Source organism: Lepidochelys kempii, chromosome 25 (assembly GCF_965140285.1).
Source record: "Lepidochelys kempii isolate rLepKem1 chromosome 25, rLepKem1.hap1, whole genome shotgun sequence".
Taxonomy (NCBI): domain Eukaryota; kingdom Metazoa; phylum Chordata; order Testudines; family Cheloniidae; genus Lepidochelys; species Lepidochelys kempii.
The window spans coordinates 3,449,058-3,471,954 of NC_136404.1; the positions used below are offsets into that span (position 1 = coordinate 3,449,058).

The window sequence follows — 22,897 nt, forward strand, 5'->3', positions numbered from 1 at the left end:
GCAGCTAGACATCGTCAACCACATCTTCCAGGAACTGAGTACTTCATCTCTGCACTGTACTCTGAGCCCACTGACCCATGGTTCATAAAGCTGTACCTGCTACCAAGCCCAGGTTTTCATAGGCACAGCACATTGTGCTGCCACTGGGGTCCTGGGTGGTCTTGCACTTTGCAGGGCCTCAGCCTTCCAGAATGGGAATGGAAATTAGGCCATGAGTTCCACTGCTGGATGGAATCCTCCCCGTCCAGTCTCAGTGCTGGACAGGGATATAGGACTGGCCCATGATTTGGGTATGTGGCTCCAGATGTTTGTTTGGAATGGTTCATCTGGGCTCTTGTTAAAACCATTACTCCTGCTGGTAATAGCTCATCTTAAGTGATCACTCTCCTTACAGTATGTATGATAACACCCATTTTTTCATGTTCTGTGTGAATATAAATCTCCTCACTGTATTTTCCACTGAATGCATCCAATGAAGTGAGCTGTAGCTCACAAAAGCTTATGCTCAAATAAATTGGTTAGTCTCTAAGATGCCACTAGTACTTCTTTTCTTTTTGCGAATACAGACTAACACGGCTGCTACTCTGAAACCTGAATTACTCATTTGGTATAGATCACTTAACTACTAATTCTCCTTTGAGTTCTTGTCCGTGCACATATACCTCATGCACTCAAGTTCAGAGTCTTTTGGCCAGCAGTATCTGTATGTTAGAACTCTGCAGTGGGACTGGGATCCCATGGGTCCCACAGGACCTGCTGCCATAATAGTGGGAGCAAGTAAAATGTACTTTTTTGCGGGTGGATTTGGATGGGCAAAAAAACCCAAACTGTTGTAATTTGTGGGAAAATACTAAGTCTCGTGCCAGTTTGCAGTAAAAATTGTCTGAATTCCATTTATATATATATAACTGACTGTTGAGGTTTTGTTTTGTTTTTAAGCAGCATGGGGGAATCTCTCTTGCTGGATTTTCGGGATCTAAGGTTTTTGCAAGTGGAAACAGCATAAAAATGCAAGAAACAATGCAGGAATGGGTAGGAGTGGTTACTGCAGGGTGGGATAGGAACGGGATTAAAAAAATAAATTGTTAGTTAGTTTGTATAGGTAGTGAGGGGGATGTACTAGCCAAGATGGGCAGGGATGGTGTTCCTAGCCTCTGTTTGCCAGAAGCTGGGAATGGGCAACAGGGTCACTTGATTATTACCTGTTCTGTTCATTCCCTCTGAAGCACCTGGCATTGGCCACTGTCGGAAGACAGGATCCTGGGCTAGATGGACCTTTGATCTGACCCAGTATGGCTGTTCTTATGTTATGTTATGTTCTAACTGTGTGCTGTAACATTTTTGTATTTTTATGTCTGATTTTGTAAGCAAGTAGCTTTTAAGTGAGGTGAAACTTGGGGTACACAAGACAAATCAGACTCCTGAAAGGGGTACAGTAGTATAGAAAGATTGAGAGCCACTGAGTTAAAGCACTGCAGACCTCTATGGGTATCTCTACACAGCAACTAGACATCTACAAATGGCCTGTGCCAACCAACTAGGGTTCGCCAGGCTTGGGCTGCAGGTCTATTTCATTGCTATGTAGACTTCTGGGCTTGGGTTGGTTTTTTGGTTGTTTTTTTTCCCAAAGTAAAATTGTTCTTGGCTACCTAGAAAATTGGAACATTAACTGAACAGATATGATCAGATAAAATGAAAATATTTGGCCCTCTGTAAGAATATAAGCTTTTAGAGCATGCAGAGGAGCTAAGATAAGGCCCAGTGTAACTTACCTAAGTAGAGATTGTGGTAGATAACAGTTCCTGTTCTTTGTAATAGTGGCAAACTTTAGAGCAGTTTATTTTAAATTATCCCGGTTAGTAAATACAGCTGAACCTCAAAATTGTTACTTAGCTAATTGACAGACCACACTAAGTCCCTCCACAAACACCCTATGATCTCTCCCTACTTCTCAGCAAATAGCAGATTGTTGTGATGAGGTCTCATGTTACTAAGAATTCAGTACTGAAGCACATTTATGGTATTATTGCAAATAAATAAAGCTAACTTGTATCTGCCAGAATAAATGAACAATGTCCGTTTGTTATTTCCTTGCTAATCCATAATAGGTCTGCAGGTAAATTTGTAAAATTGAATTTGGATTAAATACACGCAGAAATATGAAAGTTTTTTCCTAGTTTGTATCAATATAAGTACATGAAATACCCCAACTTGACATCACAAATTCATTTTAAATACATAGTATGATGTAATAGCTCACTATATAAATTATAATTTCAGTAGCACTGGAAACAGTAATATCTTTCACAAACACACTAACTTCAGTTATTGAAAAGGTCTCAGTGATTGAAAATGGTGTACTGGCAATGAATGTTTAATAGTCTTTCTCAGTCTGTTTTGATGTCCAGGTTCTAGACTGTTGACAGAAAGTGGGAGGGGTATGTGGGTACAAGACAACTACAGAAGCTGATTGGTTTTCATAGACTTAATTGGCATGCACAAAATGCACCGTGTCTACTACAATTTTCTTTATTGTCATAACAGATAAGGAACTAGGTACTAAATTTTACATCTGTCTCAGTTTTTTAGCCTATTATAAAGGTTAATTCAAAAGAGAGAAAAAAGACAACGCTAATAATGTGTCTATGTAGCGTGTGTTCTTTGCCCAACCTGGTGGTAAGCGACTATTCCTAATGTGGTTGAGAGAGCCTGATTTGGATTGGCTCTTTTTGTGCCTCCTGCAGGAAAGTAACATTCTTGTCTCTCTAGGTGGGCATGGGTTCTGCAAGATGCTCTGGGAATCGCCTTCTGCCTTTACATGTTGAAAACAATCCGCCTACCTACATTCAAGGTACAGAAACAGTACAAGTGCCAAAATAAAGAACCTGCTCAGACATAGTGTATAAAAGGGCAGTTTTTGATTACACACATTGATTTGGAAACACATTTCTGGTTTTATCTGGTGCTGTGCGTGGATTGGGGCAAACGTGAACAAAGAAGTTTAAGAAATCAAAAGGCTTGCACAAGGTTGGTAACCTCTCTTTCAGTAGAGAGCTGGCCTCTAACAGAAAATAGCCCCTATCTGAAAGTACCAACTACTATCATATAAATGTGAGGTAAGACTTTGGGAAAGAGGTGTCCATGCAGGAATAGGACAAAGGGATAAAAACGAAATGTGCTTGTGCCCTCTCCAACATTGATGCAGTGCTCCGCTTTAGGCTCTCCCATAGCTTTCAGATTCATGGAGACAAAAAGACACTTGAAGGGCCAGAGTATTCATATTGGATCTTGGGCTGGCCAAGTGCTGAAGTGGAGTCAGATTTATACCTGTTGAGATTGCTGGATTATCTTCTAGACAGACATCTACAAATGTCTTGAATCTTGATGTTTGATCAGGATGGCCCTTTCCAGAGCCCCCAGCATAGTTCTTTAGGCCTCACTGTCACACTTAGAAGAGCTTCTGAAGGAGAAAAGAAAATCAAACCCATTGTTTCACAGTGCAATCCTTCATGAATGTTCTTCCCCAGGGTCCACCTATTCTTTTTGTTTTTGTAAAATTTATCATTAGAACTTTCATTTGTCTATGAAGAGTTTGTTCTGATGACGCAGATTCCCCCTATGATATATCCCTGTTCTATTGCACCTTTTTGTATCCTGGCAACATTCTCGTTCTTTGGACTACATAAACAAACATGCAATGTGGGGGTGGAATGTGCTTTGGTATTTATGGATCCCATGCCTCTGAATTGGGTACTATCCCAGATCTTGACTTTCCTCTTCCTTTCAATTGAATGTTTGTGTCCTCCAGCTGATCATTCTGGGTCAGACTGACCCCTCCATCTCTTATTGTAAGCAGCTGCCATAGCAGATTTTCTCACTGGGCAAGGAAGATGGGCAACTTGACTTTGTGCAAAACTACTGTCAGAGGCCCAGCATGAATTGGCCAGAATAGAGTTATAGTTACTGCTGTCTAGCGGAATCTGTCCTCCAGAGCTATCCCACAAGTCCTAACAAAACAAAATTGCAGCACATTTAGACTTCATAGAGCAAGCATATTTCATGGCAGGAATTCTACTGGGAGGAAGTGTAGTGTCATAGAATCATAGAATATCAGGGTTGGAAGGGACTTCAGGAGGTCATCTAGTCCAGCCCCCTGCTCAAAGCAGGACCAACACCAACTAAATCATCCCAGCCAGGGCTTTGTCAAGCCTGACCTTAAAAACTTCTAAGGAAGGAGATTCCACCACCTCCCTCAGTAACGCATTCCAGTGTTTCACCACCCTCCTAGTGAAAAAGTTTTTCCTAATATCCAACCTAAACCTCCCCCACTGCAACTTGAGATCAGTACTCCTCGTTCTGTCATCCGCTACCACTGAAAACAGTCTAGATCTATCCTCTTTGGAACCCCCTTTCAGGTACTTGAAAGCAGCTATCAAATCCCCCCTCATTCTTCTCTTCTGCAGTGTCGTGTCTGAAGGATAATACAGTTACACATTGTGTGCAGGCAAAGATCTTTCCATGTGATATATCTGTGCAGAGTTGAATTCAGGAAAATACATGGGTATATTGAATAAATCTTGGAAACTGAATACTCTTGAACTGCTAACTGTAAATTTATTTCCATTAGCTAGCACAGAGTACATACCACTGAAGCTCTCATATTTTCCCCCAGGGTTGCACCTTGCTCCTGATGGTTCTTTTTGTGTATGATGTGTTCTTCGTATTCATCACACCTTTTTTAACAAAGGTATGTACAGTTTGTCTCCAGTGCTTGCTGTTCAGAATGGACTGTAACCAAACAGCATATTTCCATGTGTGTTCTTAAATTATCCAGACATGCTGACTGAAGTGCTGGTTTACAGTTTCCCCTCTTTCTTTAGACAGGGCAGAGTATAATGGTGGAGGTGGCTGCGGGCCCGACTGACTCTGCCACTCATGAAAAGGTACTGTATGCATTTTGAAAACATGAGCGTATCTACTAGCTATTAACCTTCTGAGGCTTTCAACTTCTGAAAGGGTCAGACCACAAAGAGCTGCTGAAATGGCCTGGCACTTCTGGGGCCGCTAGTTTCAAAAGCATTTGGCGTGGAAATATAAAGCACTGCAGAGCTCCATGGGAATCCACAGCATTCTCAGAAGTAGAATTTTAAGTAACTTTCTGCAGTAGGGCCAATGTCGTCACATCTTGAATTGTAAGTTTTCAGTGCAGGGAAATTTATGTGCTGTATTTGTAAAGAACCATGTAAATATAATAATATTTAATATTGTTAAAGTCTGCTGAGGTATGGTGCCACAAGTACTCCTTTTCTTTTTGCGAATACAGACTAACATGGCTGCTACTCTGAAACCTGTATTTCTTCCATTTCCGTGGTCAGAACAATATGCGCACTACCATGACGTGAAAAAGCACAGTGTAGTAAGGGCTTCTGGTGTGCAGAGCAATGAGTGGAGCAAGCTATTCATCACTTACACAGTACATTTAAATAAAAATCATTTAAGTTTAAAAAAAAATCTTCAAGCAGTACATGTTTTTTTCCAAAGACTTTAAGAAAGTCAAACCACTGAACTGGTGGAAGCACCTAGAATCAACATTTGTTGAAGTTCTCAACTAACTTTTGGGAGGAATAGTCTCCTTTACGGGTGCAGAAGAGTGTTTCCTCATTTTCGTTTATTCGACGAGTTCAGTTCAATGACTAGTTAATTCAAAGCTGAGAAACCAAATGAGAGTTGCAAAAGTAGGAAAGCTTGTTTTCTTTTTCCTATCTATGAATTAAAATAAGATGTAAGACAATGAGATCTAGTAGTTCTAAAATCTTGAAGGGACATGGTGACCAGAAACAATCAGTTCAGTTCATTACTACAGATAATACTTTCTTTGTTTAATAAAAGAGTTAGTTTTAAATGCAAAACATGTTTTGTTAAGGGGAAAAAAAGTAAGTTTATATATCCAGCACATTTGAGGTAGTTTTATTTAACTAGTTAAAACTTATTTAAAATGCTTGGTTTTTTTGATTTTTAATTGAATTCCAGTTTCCATACAAATGCAGCTATTCGACATTGGTGAGGCCTGATCTGGAGTACTGTGTCCAGTTTTGGGCCCCACACTACAAGAAGGATGTGGATAAATTGGAGAGAGTCCAGCGAAGGGCAACAAAAATGATTAGGGGTCTGGAACACATGACTTCTGAGGAAAGGCTGAGGGAACTGGGATTGTTTAGTCTGAAGAAGAGAAGCATGAGGGGGGATTTGATAGCTGCTTTCAACTACCTGAGAGGTGGTTCCAGAGAGAATGGTTCTAGACTATTCTCAGTGGTAGAAGAGGACAGGACAAGGAGTAATGGTCTCAAGTTGCAGTGGGGGAGGTTTAGGTTGGATATTAGGAAAAACTTTTTCACTAGGAGGGTGGTGAAACACTGGAATGCGTTACCTAGGGAGGTGGTGGAATCTCCTTCCTTAGAAGTTTTTAAGGTCAGGCTTGACAAAGCCCTGGCTGGGATGATTTAGTTGGTGTTGGTCCTGCTGTGGGCAGGGGGCTGGACTAGATGACCTCCTGAGGTCCCTTCCAACCCTGATATTCTATGATTCTATGACACAAATTCCAAGTTTTAAAAAAAATCATCTAGTAAATAAGTAAATAAAATTCACCATTTTCTAGCATAATAATAAATGTAAAACTTAAGAATCTGAATAGATGTATGGTAAGCAATATAGTTCTTAAATAAATGTATATAGATACAATGTATCCTCCTGGTTAGCAAAAATATACCAAATTATACGAACCATTGAGAACCAATAATTACAAAATACAAATGCTCAGCAGGATTAAAATCAGTGATTAAAGCAAGATTTTCTGCTTGCTGATTTAAATGATTAAAAACCAGTGATTTTAATCAATCCAGCCTGTTCAAGGGAGCTCAGTAAAATGAAAAATAACACTCAGATAATACTCATACTCATATATGTAGGTTTCATCTGTTTAAAGTCTGCATAACCAGTATGACAAGACGAACATGTATTTGGTACTGTTAGTACATGGGTGAAACCTTTCTGCTTTATAAAACATGTCTTCTCTCATTTCCAAGCTCCCCATGGTCCTGAAGGTTCCAAGACTGAACTCTTCACCATTGGCTCTGTGTGATAGGCCTTTTTCCCTCCTAGGATTTGGAGACATCTTAGTTCCAGGTATTTCTGATTGTTTGCCTAAGCAATATGATGCAAAAGGAAAAGTTCTTATTGACACATCTCCCTTCTCCCTCAATTCCCACTCCAAGTGGTAAATTTGACCTGACTTCTCCTAAGCTGGTGATTCATAAACATACCCATTTTTCCTTTGCCTCTACTCTGTTTGCTTTTCTTAACAGATAAATTAAATGAGAAGAATCTACATGAATTTGGTATTATGATGAGACTTGTGCATGCAGGGAAGTCAAGAAATTTAAAGGGATGCAGGGGGTGGTTGGCTTATGTCCTGAAACATGAGCATTTATACTCTTAAATTTTGCTTCCTATCTAATGAAACTGAATGTTTTTATTAACCATATGAATATCTGATCTTTTAATTGTGCTAACTTTTCGCCTTAATGTCTTGTTTCACAGGGTCCACATGTTGTACCAATAAAATAAAAACCAGCAGGATCTTATTAAAGGGAAAAAGGCAAAATACCACATTTATTGTGAATACAGAAAGAATCATAGTAAGCAGTTAGTTATAGCTATAACATTCCATTCAATCTCATATTTATTCACACATTCATTCATACAAACACACACACACACACACACACAGGTTCTGCAAGGTTGTTTTCATAGTTACCAGCCTTAGAGTTGCTCATGCCAAGCCACTGGCCAGGTGGCCTGGACATGAGGAGGGAGCAGGGCCTTGTCAGATGCTCATCTGACGCTCCTGGAAGTTGGTTTGCAGAATCAGACCCCAAAGTTCTCACTTTTTAGAGTCTGTTTTTATAGGAATTTCTTCCTATGCCAGTCTATGGGAATTGCTTCATCATGCTGTTGCTGAATCAATCAGCAGATAGCACATTCCTGACGGCTCCAAGATGTTATCTTGTTCTTTGGTTCTCCCATTCTTGAGGCTGTTGGGTGGATTCCAGTCTGCCCTCCGGGGGGTCCTCTGGTTATTTCCACTTGACGCCTTCTTCAGCCGATGGACACTGGATTCTTAGGCTGGCACCTCCCTGATCATTCAGTTATTATCCACACCAAGCATCCATCCACATACATCCTCTATCTCTATTTTAATCACAATTGTTAATACAACAAAAGGGCGGGGAGTCTCTGGGTGCTGTTTCTGTTGTTAGAGTATTGCTTTGAGTCTCTCTCTCTGTGAATTGCTTTGAGAACAGACTCTGTCTTCGAATGTACTAACACAATTAGCAGCTTGCAAGTTTCACACATAGAGGGAGAGAAACAGCACCAAAAACCAAGAGACCTCTGAATTAGTAATACCCTGGAATTTGAACTATGGGGAATCAAACTCATTTGTGATTTTAATACAGAACTTCTTTAATATGATCCAACATAATCCCCCTTTTGACACTAAGATTTATAATCGTCAGTGTCACTTTCTATGTAGCCTATTCAAGAGAAAGTACTGTGAGGCAATTTGAGTTTGTGATTCCAATTCATGCCACATACATGATCCTAGTGATGTATCTTTACTACAAGGTTCTGGGGAAACAGGCAAGGTGAGGCACACCCACTTTTGAGGAGTCCATTCGGTACAACCTCTAGTGTCCAATAGCTTCCCTCCCTCCCCAGCCCACTGGCTCAAGGTCCAGGGTAGCCAAAAGGATCCCATGTGTAATATGGGGAGTGGGTTAACCTTCAATACCTTTGCCTCCAGGGACGGTTGGTGTGCAATTTTGACAACAATTTCTCCCATTAACAAGTCTGGTTTACAATGCTGGAAACATATTGCATCCATTCATATTGATAAGTGTCAAACAATGATCTCTTTCTTTTTTAACAAATGCATCAAACCCTTAATATTTCCCAATATGACCCAGAACATTTTGTGTTCCAAAGTAGCTAGTGCAAGTATCTGCATTTCAGTGCATCCCATAGCTATGGCTGTGTAGTTTCCTATTTCTAATATTTTTTTTTTCTTATGGATAAGCCATGTGGTAGTATTAAGCCATTACTAAAGATTCCATTGGCCTTTTAGGTTACCCAGACCAATTTGGACCAAGTCTACATTGGCATGTACTTGTTTTTGTATCAGGCTGTCCTGTAGCTGGGACAGAAAGCTTAATTTATTTTTAAGTTCCTGCAGGTCTTCAGTATTTTTTTTTAAACACACAACAGTGCGAGCAACAACACAAAACACAAGACAAAACATAGAACACAGAACACAATTTCTATTGTGACAGTAGATTCATGGTATTGGGTTGCTTTTCAGCTGGCAGCTTTTCCTGATTTTCTGAAAGACAAAAAGAACATGTTTCTACCCCTTTTGGGGTGGCAGATTATTGCTTAAAATATTTCTTTTACAAATACCCTTGCTGATTGCAGGCAAAACAGAGAAATTGCCCCCATATTTTCCTGTTTTTGTTCTATAGGCAGGCCAGGTTTCAAAGGCTTTTATCTTTTAAGGATTATGGGGATATTATCCCACTGTTTAGTCATTAAATCCCTGAGTTTTCCTTCTTATACAGCAGACCAAGTTTATAATGTTTTTCCTGCTGTGTTAAGCTTTAAGTTGTATTTACAGGTAATAACTGAGAAGCATCATTACCATACGACCTTAAAGGGTTTTTCCAAAAATCATACACACTATACGTTGTTACAGGGATACTTATTATCATTAAATGTATTAAAATTATCTCGTTATCCCATGCCTTTTATTTAGACAATTTGTTTGCTGACCAGGTATGTCCTTTATCTGCAGCTCCTTTGTGCTGCTAGTTCTTTCCTTCCTTTATCATTTAGGTAATTTGCATTTTCACAGAAACTTCCTGCTTTTGGATTTAAAGCCATCAGCAGCTCAGAGACTCTATCTTAAAAGGGACACAATCAACTTTCACCACAGTTTTGATTACTTTTAACTTCTGCTTCCAAAACACACAGCAATCTGAAAAAGAAAACCCAACCTATTGTGGCTCCCTTTGGAGCCCTAATAGCATTTTAATTAAGTAGCATGGTATGTTTGCATTTCTTTTGCCCCTTCTACAATATACCCTGCACATGTTCTGGGGCAAATGCACATTCCTTCCATAGTTTAACTTCTATAACATTATCCAGATCCATTTTTACATAAGGTGTCACTATTTCTTTTTTTGCTTACAGAGTTTTCATGTACCTTTATCAAAGTGACAGTCTGATTACTCAGAGCCATTTTAAGACTCAGTGTTTCTAACATTGCTCCTTTTTGTTTTGTGCACCTCACCCCTGCTGTTGCTTCAGAGAGGCACTGTCTTTTTTAATTTTTTTTTTTTACTACAACTCTCATCTGCTATTTTGTTACAAAAACAAACAAACAAAAAACAAACAAAAAGAATCCAAAAAAAATTTTTTTATATTCTCCTGATTTTGACTGCCCTGCTGCAGCCACAACTTAAAAACATTTTAAATTTTGTAAAGCATTGAGTTACCTTTTAAGGGTTAAATGCCAAATCCCAAAGCCAAACAACACTAATTACCTGTGTCTAGCAAAAAGGTCTGTCAGTTTTGCAACTTTGAATTAAAGAGTCAAATGGATTTTTAGTGGCATTATTTAAAACAAAAACAAAACTAACTGGTCCTTAGAACTTTACATATTTACACACACACAGACAGATACATACACATTTTCTTTTCCTTAACATCCCTTCCACACTGCTCTGTTTTTTACATCTTACATTCCCTTTATACATTTGAGGCAGTTAAGTTCCAATAGAACCCTCTTATGTTCTTTTAGCAAATTTGACTAAATTGTCCAGTCAAATGATTTTAATCAGTTTATTTTTGCCTGGCTAATTTACAGACATTCCTTTGGAAAAGGGCCCATTTTTCTTTCAGAATGGCTGCAAAGAAACCAAGAATGCTCTAACACTTTTCCTTTTTAACATTTTCGGTTAAAAGTTGTTTGGGTGAAATACAAAGTTTAACTGCTTAATTCCCTCCAGCCTCTGTAGAGTTAACTTTTTCACTCTTTTTGTATTCCTGGAGTGCCTCTTTCACTATTTTCAGCTGGCTTTGGATATTTGTAGCCAGCACCTTCCAATTGTCTGCTCCCTTTTCCATTTGTGCCTTTTCCTCTTTACATGAAGACAAGCGGAGGGAAGAATCCTTACATGCCTCCCACAACAACCAAATTGCTGCTGCATCTCTTTTGGCAGCACTAGAAGGTTTGTATATGAGGATATACTGAGCCAATCTAGCCTCTAGGTCCGAAATAGTGCAGACATCAGCTAGGCCTTGTTTAGTCCAAGGACTGTGCCCAAATTTTTGAAGGATTTGTTTAAAAGGTGTAATTTCTTTAACAAAAGGTGAGGTTGGAGTTCCTTCTGACTCCATTCCTCCCTCTAGTACTGGCTTACCCTGTTTTCTTTTAAACATCTTAACATGGATATTTCAATCTCTTTGTCACTGCTGGTATTACTTAGCAAGTGACACAGCCTAGATTCTGAAATCATAGCTTAATCTATGCGTTTTTCCCCTGCTACCTTCCCGGAGGCCAGCAGGTCCCCTGCTACCTTCCCAGAGGCCAGCAGGTCCAGTTAACCTGTTTCTCCCTGCTACCTTCTCGGAGGCCAGCAGGTCCGGTTAACCTGTTCTTCCCTGCTACCTTCTCGGAGGCCAGCAGGTCCCCTGCTACCTTCTTGGAGGCCAGCAGGTCTGGTTTAATCTGTTTTCCCTACTACCTTCTCGGAGGCCAGCAGGTCTCCTGCTACCTTCTCGGAGGCCAGCAGGTCTGGTTTAATCTGTTTTTCCTGCTACCTTCTCGGAGGCCAGCAGGTCCCCTGCTACCTTCTCGGAGGCCAGCAGGTCTGGTTTAATCTGTTTTCCCTACTACCTTCTCGGAGGCCAGCAGGTCCCCTGCTACCTTCTCGGAGGCCAGCAGGTCTGGTTTAATCTGTTTTTCCTGCTACCTTCTCGGAGGCCCAAAATGTTGTACCAATAAAATAAAAACCAGCAGGATCTTATTAAAGGGAAAAAGGCAAAATACCACATTTATTGTGAATACAGAAAGAATCATAGTAAGCAGTTAGTTATAGCTATAACATTCCATTCAATCTCATATTTATTCACACATTCATTCATACAAACACACACACACACACACAGGTTCTGCAAGGTTGTTATCATAGTTACCAGCCTTAGAGTTGCTCATGCCAAGCCACTGGCCAGGTGGCCTGGACATGAGGAGGGAGCAGGGCCTTGTCAGATGCTCATCTGACGCTCCTGGAAGTTGGTTTGCAGAATCAGACCCCAAAGTTCTCACTTTTTAGAGTCTGTTTTTATAGGAATTTCTTCCTATGCCAGTCTATGGGAATTGCTTCATCATGCTGTTGCTGAATCAATCAGCAGATAGCACATTCCTGACGGCTCCAAGATGTTATCTTGTTCTTTGGTTCTCCCATTCTTGAGGCTGTTGGGTGGATTCCAGTCTGCCCTCCGGGGGGTCCTCTGGTTATTTCCACTTGACGCCTTCTTCAGCCGATGGACACTGGATTCTTAGGCTGGCACCTCCCTGATCATTCAGTTATTATCCACACCAAGCATCCATCCACATACATCCTCTATCTCTATTTTAATCACAATTGTTAATACAACAAAAGGGCGGGGAGTCTCTGGGTGCTGTTTCTGTTGTTAGAGTATTGCTTTGAGTCTCTCTCTCTGTGAATTGCTTTGAGAACAGACTCTGTCTTAGAATGTACTAACACAATTAGCAGCTTGCAAGTTTCACACATAGAGGGAGAGAAACAGCACCAAAAACCAAGAGACCTCTTCATTAGTAATACCCTGGAATTTGAACTATGGGGAATCAAACTCATTTGTGATTTTAATACAGAACTTCTTTAATATGATCCAACACACAGGGTAATTGTGTACTGTGTATTTTTTTTTTAAATCCTCTTAGAGTTTTACATTTGTTGCCTTTAAGTATCATTGGCCTGAAATTTATGCTGGTCTTAATTCAAAATTGTAGGGTTTTTGTTTTTTTTTCCATTTCACCAAAATTGATACACTCGTTTTTGAATCATGTATACATTTTTTTAAGTTTAGTATAGTCCTGTAAGAAATTTTGCACACAGATAAACAGTGAGAGAAGATAGTAATGTCACAATTGGCTTGTCTGATGATCTTGCTGGGATCTAAGTAGTAAGCTGAGTTTCAAGAAAATTAGTACAATAGGTATGTGGCGGAGATAATCTTTTTTTTGGACCAACTTCTGTTGGTGAGAGAGACAAGTTTTGAGCTTGCACAGAGCTCTACTTGAGAACCCCGGGACCTCTTGAAGAAGAGCTCTGTGTAATCTCGAAAGCTTGTCTCTTTCACCAATAGAAGCTGGTCCAATGGATATGAGCATTAATGAGGAAAATTTCATATGCACAATATGAACTCTGCTATCCAGTATTCTGATTATTCATTGGAGACGCTGTCAAGTCTGCTCACTTTGGACTGAAAAAAATTGGAGTTGTTGATAATTTGGGCTGCTCTGTATGGTAATATGGCCCAGATCTTGAACTGTCCTTTAAGGACACAGATATAAGCCATAAATTACCACTCTATGCACTAATATAGAAATCTACACGAATGTAAAGGGCACAAGTTATGGTTGCTGTCACTGTTAATGCTGCTTGTATGCAGTTATTTACATTGCATATGGACTGTCTGTTGTTTACTGGAATGGTGTTTACTTACTGATGTCAAGTTTCTGATTCAATAGTTAATGTAAGCCAATACAGTAGAAGTGCATATCTTCTGTTCTATGAGTTGTGCACTCTTGTGAATCATATCAGGATGGTAGGGCACAGCTTATTAGGCAGGAAATCTAGCACGGTGGTGGGCCATCTTATAAGCACCTAGATAGGGCACTATGTTCTGTGCATCTTAAAATTAGTATGTATGTGTTTAAAAACTGCTTAACTTTTCTTTACTTCCCCAGGCTTACTGGTAGCCTACTGCCATAGATTTGATATTCAGGTGCAATCCTCCAGAGTCTATTTTGTAGCCTGCACTATAGGTATGTATGACCCTGGTATTTCTACACAGCAGCTAGGGCAAAGCAAAGCCAAAGCTCTCATATTACATAGCTTGCTTTTCAACTCTTATCTTGCTTTCAACAATCAAGCAGTGAAGCGGTTTAAAATAAATAAATAAAAACTGTACTACGTTTGAGGTTGGACCTTCGAACCCTAGCTCACCTAGCATAACGCATGTCTGAGCTGCTTTGCCTGTCCAAACTAGAAAGTAAGTTCTTTGTTATGATTTACACCTTCACCAGAACCCTTTGGTTGAATTACAGTGGTTTTATGTATGCTTGGGATACATTTATTCTTTGTTATCATTGTAATTTGCTTGTTAGTGAACCTTTCAAATTGCATTTATTACATGAGAGAATTCAAGTTTAGTGCTTGTCCTCTTGACTTCAGTCTTAAACTGTGTCTGCAAAAAAAATCTGTAAGTGACCTCTGTTAAGTTAAATTAAATTGTAGAGACGGTAGTGTCTTCATAGATACTACTAGCTTTCTTTTAAAAGTCTGATTTTTTTTTATAACACTGAGGGCAGGTCTACACTAGAAGCTCTACATCAGTGCTATAGCGCATCTTGTAAAGACACTCTGTGCCAACAGGAAAGCACTTTCCCATCAGCAGAATTACACCACCTCCATGAGAGACAGAAGCTATGTCCGTGTGGACAGCACTTAAGTCGCTGTAACTTGCATCGCTCGGGGGGGTGTCTTTTTCACACCCCGAGTGACATAAGTTAGATCGACTTAAGCAGTAGTGTAGACCTGCTGAGTTGATTGACTAACCCAGTGAGCTGCAACTTATCCTTTGTGGTTCTCTGCTAATGGAGGGGAAAAAAGTTTCTTCAAATTTGAGATAAACAGATAAGGCATTTTAAAATGATAGTCTGAAAAATTAGGGGGTTCACTTTCAGGAAAGGTTGTGAATGATTTTGCCACCTCCTGATTTGATAAAACTTTGCCTCAAAGCTAATTTTTTTATTTTGCCCTGCATGTAAGTAGTGATGTCTGACACTTTTGGGAGGCTGTTGGGTTGGTTGACTTTTGGCTTTATTTAGTACATTTCCACCAGGACCACCAGGAAATTTAGACTAGAAATTAGACGAAGGTTTCTAACCATCAGAGGAGTGAAGTTTTGGAACAGCCTTGCAAGGGAAGCAGTGGGGGCAAAAGATCTATCTGGCTTTAAGATTAAACTTGATAAGTTTATGGAGGAGATGGTATGATGGGATAACATGGTTTTGGTAATTAAATATTCATGGTAAATAGGCCCAATGGCTGTGATGGGATATTAGATGGGGTGGGATCTGAGTTACCCAGGAAAGAATTTTCTGTAGTATCTGGCTGATGAATCTTGCCCATATGCTCAGGGGTGATCGCCATATTTGGGGTCTGGAAGGAATTTTCCTCCAGGGCAGATTGGAAGAGGCCCTGGAGGTTTTTCGCCTTCCTCTGTAGCATGGGGCACGGGTCACTTGCTGGAGGATTCTCTGCTCCTTGAGGTCTTTAAACTACGATTTGAGGACTTCAATAGCACAGACGTAGGTGAGAGATTTTTTGCAGGAGTGGTGGGTGAAATTCTGTGGCCTGCGTTGTGCAGGAGGTCAGACTAGATGAACATAATGGTCCCTTCTGACCTAAATATCTATTTCAGCTAACACTAATAATAACTGATGACATTGAGAAAGCTGAGGTGTGTAATGCTTATTTTGCTTCAGTTTTCACTAAAAAGGTTCATGATGACCAGATACTCAACAAAATTAATATTAACAATCAGGGGAAGGAATGCAAACCAAAATAGGGAAAGAACAAGTTAAACAATATTTAGATAAATTAGATATATTTATGTCTTTGGAGGATAGGATTATAATTCAAAATGATTTGGACAAACTGGAGAAATGGTCTGAAGTCAGTAGGATGAAATTCAATAAGGACAAATGCAAAGTACTCCACTTAGGAAGGAACAATCAGTTGCACACATACAAAATGGGAAATGACTGCCTAGGAAGGAGTACTGCGGAAAAGGATTTAGGGGTCATAGTGGACCACAAGCTAAATATGAGACAACAGTGTAACACTGTTGCAAAAAATACATCATTCTGGGATGTATTAGCGGGAGTGTTGTAAGCAAGACACAAAAAGTAATTATTCCGCTCTACACCATGCTGATTAGGCATCAAATGGAGTATTTGTCCAGTTCTGGGCGCTACATTTCAGGACAGATGTGAACAAATTAGAGAAAGTCCAGAGAAGAGAAAAAATTGGGTTAGTTTAGTCTGGAAAAGAGAAGACTGAGAGGAGACATGATAATAGTTTTCAAGTACATAAAAGGTTGTTACAAGAAGGAAGGAGAAAAATTGTTCTTAACCGCTGAGGATAGGACAAGAAGCAAGGGACTTAAACTGCAGCAAGGGAGGTATAGGTTGGACATTAGGAAAAACTTCATAACTGTCAGGGTGGTTAAGCACTGGAATAAAGTGCCTAGGGAGGTTGTAGAATCTCCATCCTTGGAGATTTTTAAGAGCAGGTTGGTCAAACACCTGTCAGGGATAGTCTAGATAATACTTAGTCCTGCCATGAGTGCAGGGGACTGGATTAGATGACCTCTCAAGGTCCCTTCCAGTCCTATGATTCTGTGTCAGCAGAGCCTGATGAAATTCATCCTGTGGTACTTAAGGAACGAGCTGAAGCAGTTTTGGAGCCGTTAGCAATTACTTTGTGTACTCCTGGAGGACAGGAGAAGTTCCAGAAGACTGGAGATGGGCAAACATCGTATCTATCTTTTAAAAGGAGACCAAAGAGGAATTGTGGAATTCTAGACCAGGCAGCCTGACTTCAACACCTGGAAAGATACTGGAGCAAATTATTAAACAATCAGTTTGTAAGCATCTGGAGGATAATAGGTGTTATAAGGAATGGTCAGCATAGATTTGTCAAGAACAAATCATGCCAAACCAACTTAATTTCCTTCTTTGATAAGATTACTGACCTAGTGGATAGGGGGGAAGCAGTAGTGATATACCTTGATTTTATAATTTTGATACAGTTCCGCATGACATTCTCAGAAGCATACTCTTTACATGAAATTACTATAAGGTGGGTGCACAATGGTTGAAAGAGTAGTTATTAATAGTTTGCTGGCAAATTGGGAGGGCACATCTAGTGGGGTCCCGCAGGAATTGGACCTGGGTGCAGTGCTATTCAATAGTTTCATTAATGGCTTGGATAATGGAGTAAAGAGAGTGCTTATAAAATCTGCAGATTACACCGAGCTGGGAGGTGTTGCAAGCACTTTGGAGGACAGTTTTAAGATTCAAAATCTTGACAAATTGGAGAATTGGTCTGAATTCAACATGATGAAATTCAGTAAAGACAAGTGCAAAGTCCTTCACTTAGGAAGGAAAAATCAAATGCACAACTACAGAATGGGGAATAACTGTCTAGGTGGTAGTACTGCTGAAAAGGATCTGGAGGTTATAGTGGACCACAAACTGAATATCAGTCATCAGTGTGATCCAGCTGTAAAAAAGGTTAATATGATTCTGGGGTGTATTAACAGGAGTGTTGTATATAAGACACAGGAGGTAATTGTCCCACTGTACTCATCACTGGTGAGATCCCAGTTGGAGTACTGTGTCTAGTTCTGGGCACCACAATTTAGGAAAGTTGTGGACAAATTGGAAAGAGTCCAGAGGAGAGCAACAAAAATTATAAAAGGTTTAGAATACCTGACCTGTGAAGAAAGGTTAAAAAACTGGGCTTGTTTAGTCTTGAGAAAAGAAGACTATGGGGGGACCTGATAAGTCTTCCAATATGTTAAGGGCTATTATAAAGAGGACAGTGATCAATTGTTCTCCATTTCCACTGAAGGTAGGACATGAAGTAATGGGCTTAATTTGCAGCAAAGGAAATTTAGGTTAGATATTGCGGGAAACTTTTTAACTATAAGGATAGTTAAGTTCTGGAAGAGGCTTCCAAGGGAGATTGTGGAGTCCCCATCATTGGAAGCTTTTAAAAAAAAGTTGGACAAACACCTGCCTGGGGTGACCTAGGTCTGCTTGGTCCTGCCACAAAGCAGGGGGCTTGACTTGATGACTTCCCAAGGTCCCTTCCAGCCCTAGATTTGTATGATTCTATATGAAGTATATGGAGTTTGTAAAATCTACAAATCCTATTAGATGGAGTTAAGGATGACTGCAGCCTATTTTCAGACTCCCAACTCTGCAGACTCCCTAAAGGAAATTCTTAAGCCATCAAGGGCTTAAGCTATTTCCAGTTGAAGGCTCCAAAACGCTTTAGGAAAAACTACTGTAGGGATTCCTACAACAGTTGCTATCTCCAAAGGGACTCCTAAGATGATTTGAGCTACCTTGCTTCTGCATTTCCATTCACAGGTTTGGGGTGTTTAAGTGTAATCTTTAAATTTGAATTTCTTGACTAAGACTACATTATTTTGCTGTGGTATTCTCTTAAATCAGCCTTGCAAAATTGACATAAAATGTACTAGCCTATCTACGGAATTTACTTGCATACCCTTTGTCATAACACCTGGATAAACAATATATTGCCTCCCAACAATAAAATACTTGCCTCATATGGGTAGAATTTTGTATGGCTGCTTTAAGTTATAGATTAGCATTTATAACCTTAACTTTAGGTGATTGAAGCTTTTTGTCTGGATATTTTATTTATCTTCCTGCACCAGAAATAAGCCCACAAACTTGCACCTTGCAAGCTTTTAAAGGTCTTTTGTATTCATTAATATTTTCTGCAAATATATAAATGTTTCAATGAGTAGTAACATTCTAATGGGGGGCATTCACCCCTTGAGCACCTTCTACTGTTGTGTGTGGTGCTGTAGACCTTTTCCCACTCCTTGCACCCTGTGTAGGTTGTGAACCTCTCTTGGCGGGTCTTCAGTGACTTGGCCCTTCAGCAGGCGCTCACAGTCAAAACGAAGCCATTCTGGAGTAGCAAAAGTCCAAAAACTATCTGCCCTCCCCAAGGTCTTCAGCGGCTCTGGGCTCTTTAAATTCAGTCCTTTCCTCAGTCTTCCAAATAAGCTTTGTCCCCTTCTTGGGGTTTTCATCACTTAGCAGGTGATCGGTTGGGGGAATCCAGGCATGCCCACTATGCTGTGTTCCAATCCAGGGACTCTATAAACAGAGGCCATATTGTTAGGGGGCTTATTCCTTCACCCACTTACTTCCCTGGTCCTTCTCGCATGAACAGAGAGCAACAATACCCGAAGTCCAAAGGTGCAAACAATTCGATGTTTATTGGGGTGAACTTCCAGCAAGCATGATTCCAGTTTCCTTCCTTAGTATCCTCCTTCCCAGCTCTGACACCACAAAGCCTTACACCTGTGTCCCTGTTCCCATTCCTGCCCTTAGCCAAACATGATTCCAACTTCCTTACTCCCATTCCCTGTTCCCATCTCCCCCTTTAGCAAAACATGATTCCAATTTTCTTACCCCCATTCCCTGTTCCCATCTCACACACCCACCCACACCCCGTCACTTCCTCATTGACTACAGATTATATAGTAAAACTTGAGTTCTGCTTAGCTATACCTTAACCAATCATTTTCCTGAAATTTAACTAACCAATCCTAACATATTGTAACATGATTATGTAACCAATTATATCCCACCACTTCAATTAGTTTACACCCAGCAAAATTAATTATACAGCAGACAGGAACAATCACAGAACCAGACAGAGATTATACAGACAAACAACAGCAAAGTGGGAACTATAATGACAAAACAATACAGAAGTGAGGATTTCACATCCCAGCTATTGATAAGTGAGTTCTTGCCAGACAGGATGCTATCAAACTAAGTTTCCTTTTACATTTTCTAGGCACTTCCCTTTCTCTGGAGGTGATAGGAATACAATCCTGCCCCGATAGTGCCTAACAGCCCAATAGCACCTTATTTCAATGTGACTAGTTTGGAATGTGAGGATGTGACCGTTCGGTTCCCAGCTTATGGCTGCCTCTGCTGCTTAGCCAAAGGCCTGAGCCTGAGAACAGGGCCACAAACTGTCACAGTAAGAGAAGGCCCTTACACCAGCAGACAGTGATTTTGATTCTTTCTTTTATACCTCTATCACTAGCCAAGTGATAAGAATACACCTAAATTCTTAGAGTACAGGCCTTTGCAGACAGGCCTGAATATCTATATCCTAACACATATGCACTCACTTCTGTTTGATGCTGCTACTTCCCTGGGCCTCTTCCCACATAGCCCCTTTATCGTCCCCACCTAACCTCAGGTTAAAGTTCTCAGCTCCTCTCTCTCACAGCTTAAGCAAACGCAGCCTGAACCAAACGCTGGTGATTCCTCAAGCTCATTTAGCCAGAGAGGAGCATCCTTCCTTGCCCCTCTGCTCTTAGCTAGGAACTGTCCTGCTAAGGTCCTCCAGCTCCTTTTATCTGAGCCTGCTGAGCTCTGACTGACTGTTTCTGTGAGGTCTCTGTAGGCAGGCTTGGAGGACCCATCTTCACTGTTCCTTTCCTAGACCAGGATGTAGTAGGATCGCAGGGCCTCCAGCAGGAGGCCACAAAGGGCCTGGTATTTGTTTAATGATGTTGCAGTGATGCAACCTAGGTATTTGTTTAATGATGTTGCAGTGATGCCCAAGAATGTGAGTGAAAAACCAAGCACTTCCAAATCACAAGAAGTGCTGTTTATAGTGGTCAGGCAGTATTTATTTGTTTTCATTAAAATATTGTATGGTTTAAATACAAGGCCTTTTTTGCTATTTTTTAAAACTCAAGTGCTTTAATAAAATGTTTCATTGGTTTATTTTGCCTTTGTAAAATTGCTCTAGATACTGAGTTAATTGTACCACAAATACTGCACAATTGGATCACTCTTCTTTTTGTCCTGTTTCACTGAGAGACAATGTCTCATAGTCTAGCACAGGGGTGAGAAAACTTTTAGGCCCTAGGGCCACAACTTGGTATGGAAATTGTATGGCAGGCCATGAATGCTCATGAAACTGGGGGTTGCGGCGTTGGAGGGGGTAAGGGCTCTGGCTGGGGGTGTGGACTCTCGGGTGGGGCTGGGGATGAGGGGTTGGGAGGGCAGGAGGGTGCTCTGAGCTGGGACAGAGGGGTTCGGAGAGTGGGAGGGGGATCAGGGCTGGGGCAGGAGGTTGGGGCGTGAGAGGGAGTCAGGGGTGTAGGCTCTGGGTGGCGTTTACCTCAAGCAGCTCCCAGAAACAGCTGCATGTTCTCCCTCCAGCTCCTATGCGGAGGCGCGGCTAGGCAGTTCTGCGCTCTGCCCCGTCTGCAGGTGCCACCACTGCAGCTCCTGTTGGCTGCGGTTTCCAGCCAATGGGAGCTACGGGGGCAGCGCCTGGGGCAGTGGCAGCGTGCGGAGCCCCCAGGCCACCCCTACACATAGGAGCCAGAGTGGGGACATGCCACTGCTTCCGGGAGCCGCAGAGCGGGGCAAGCCCCTGACCCTGCTTCTCAGTGGGAGCTCAATGGCCGGATTAAAACTTCTGAAGGACCGGATGCAGCCCCCAAGCTATAGTTTGCCCACCCCTGGTCTAGCAGATAATCTTTCCATGTTTAGCAAAGAGTAATCCTGAACAAATGTTGGACACAGAATGGTGGTATTTAGGGAAGACTGCAAAACACTATAAAAGAAGGTTCATACTCCTAACTGAAGGAAGCTATCATTAGAAAGTTTTTCTAGATAATTGTACTGCCATTCTTGACCAGAACTGTATCTGAATTATTTTCTTTTGCTATTTTTATCTCCTTTTAGCATATGGCATTGGCCTTCTGGTGACCTTTGTAGCCTTGGCATTGATGCAGATGGGTCAGCCAGCTCTGCTCTACTTGGTGCCCTGTACTCTTATCACTAGCTTTGCTGTGGCTCTTTGGCGTAAGGAGCTTGCAATGTTCTGGACGGGCAGCGGCTTTGCGGTGAATACCAGTTTGATATGAGTGTCTTCAAGAAATACTAATATTATAAATCCTAAATAGCATTAAAGTTGAGTAAAATATTGTAGTACTATCCAACAAAACAAATGTTCATGTTTTGGTCCTAAAGAGTCTTTTACAGGCTTTAGCAATTGCATAACATGAGCCTTGGGATTTTCTGCTTTAATGTTTGTAGCCACTAAAACAGACCAGGATAAAGTAGATTAGTCCCTATCGATCCACCCTGATCCTGCTGTAAGTCTTGGTAGTTGTAACAAACAGCTTTATTGTAAGTTTTATTAATTATAACTTCATCAAGTAACTTCCATGAATATGAAGAATTGTAAGGATCTTTTTGCAGGTTAACAAAAGGAGGTAAGGGATAATTCACTGAACAGATATTTAATATAAGGGTAAAGATGCAGAAAATCAATTCAAGATCCTGCATAAAGAGACTAGATTTTTCATAGGGTGTCCCACAAGCTTCTTTCAGGAGCCCTGAAACGTCCTGGTTTTTCACTTAAGTCAAAACACTTGTGTATTTGTTATGTTTGGTTTTTAGAACTATTTTTTTTTTTTGTTCAAAGTGTATTGCCGTACAGCGTATAACTTATTGCGTGTTCACCAGGAAACACTGTACAGTGGAATGAGAGTTCAGTGTGATAAACAGTATTCGGAGTGAAGAGAAAAGTCCAGTATCAAAGCAGTTCTTTTGCTCGGAGTGAATGTTAGTCAATTGATAAGTGTTTCATGATGAACTCGG

At 40.7% G+C, this 22,897-nt stretch overlaps 1 protein-coding gene across 9 annotated transcripts in view; it reads left to right on the forward strand.

The window, feature by feature from the left end:
- Positions 1-22,897, forward strand: part of SPPL2B (signal peptide peptidase like 2B) — a 102,232-nt gene that overhangs the window by 58,067 nt on the left and 21,268 nt on the right. For 7 of the 9 annotated variants that reach the window (XR_013635041.1, XR_013635038.1, XR_013635037.1 and 4 more), the window contains 6 exons: positions 2,770-2,851; positions 4,673-4,747; positions 4,881-4,943; positions 7,083-7,182; positions 14,108-14,185; positions 21,977-22,137. Coding sequence is in view for 2 of the 9 variants with exons in the window: in XM_078850601.1 (XP_078706727.1) it covers positions 2,770-2,851; positions 4,673-4,747; positions 4,881-4,943; positions 7,083-7,182; positions 14,108-14,185; positions 21,977-22,137 (559 nt within the window). In the remaining 7 variants the exon portion in view is untranslated. Of the gene's footprint in view, positions 1-2,769; positions 2,852-4,672; positions 4,748-4,880; positions 4,944-7,082; positions 7,183-14,107; positions 14,186-21,976; positions 22,205-22,897 lie in introns of all 9 variants that reach the window. The other 2 variants (XM_078850602.1, XR_013635042.1) reach the window with 2 other exon arrangements.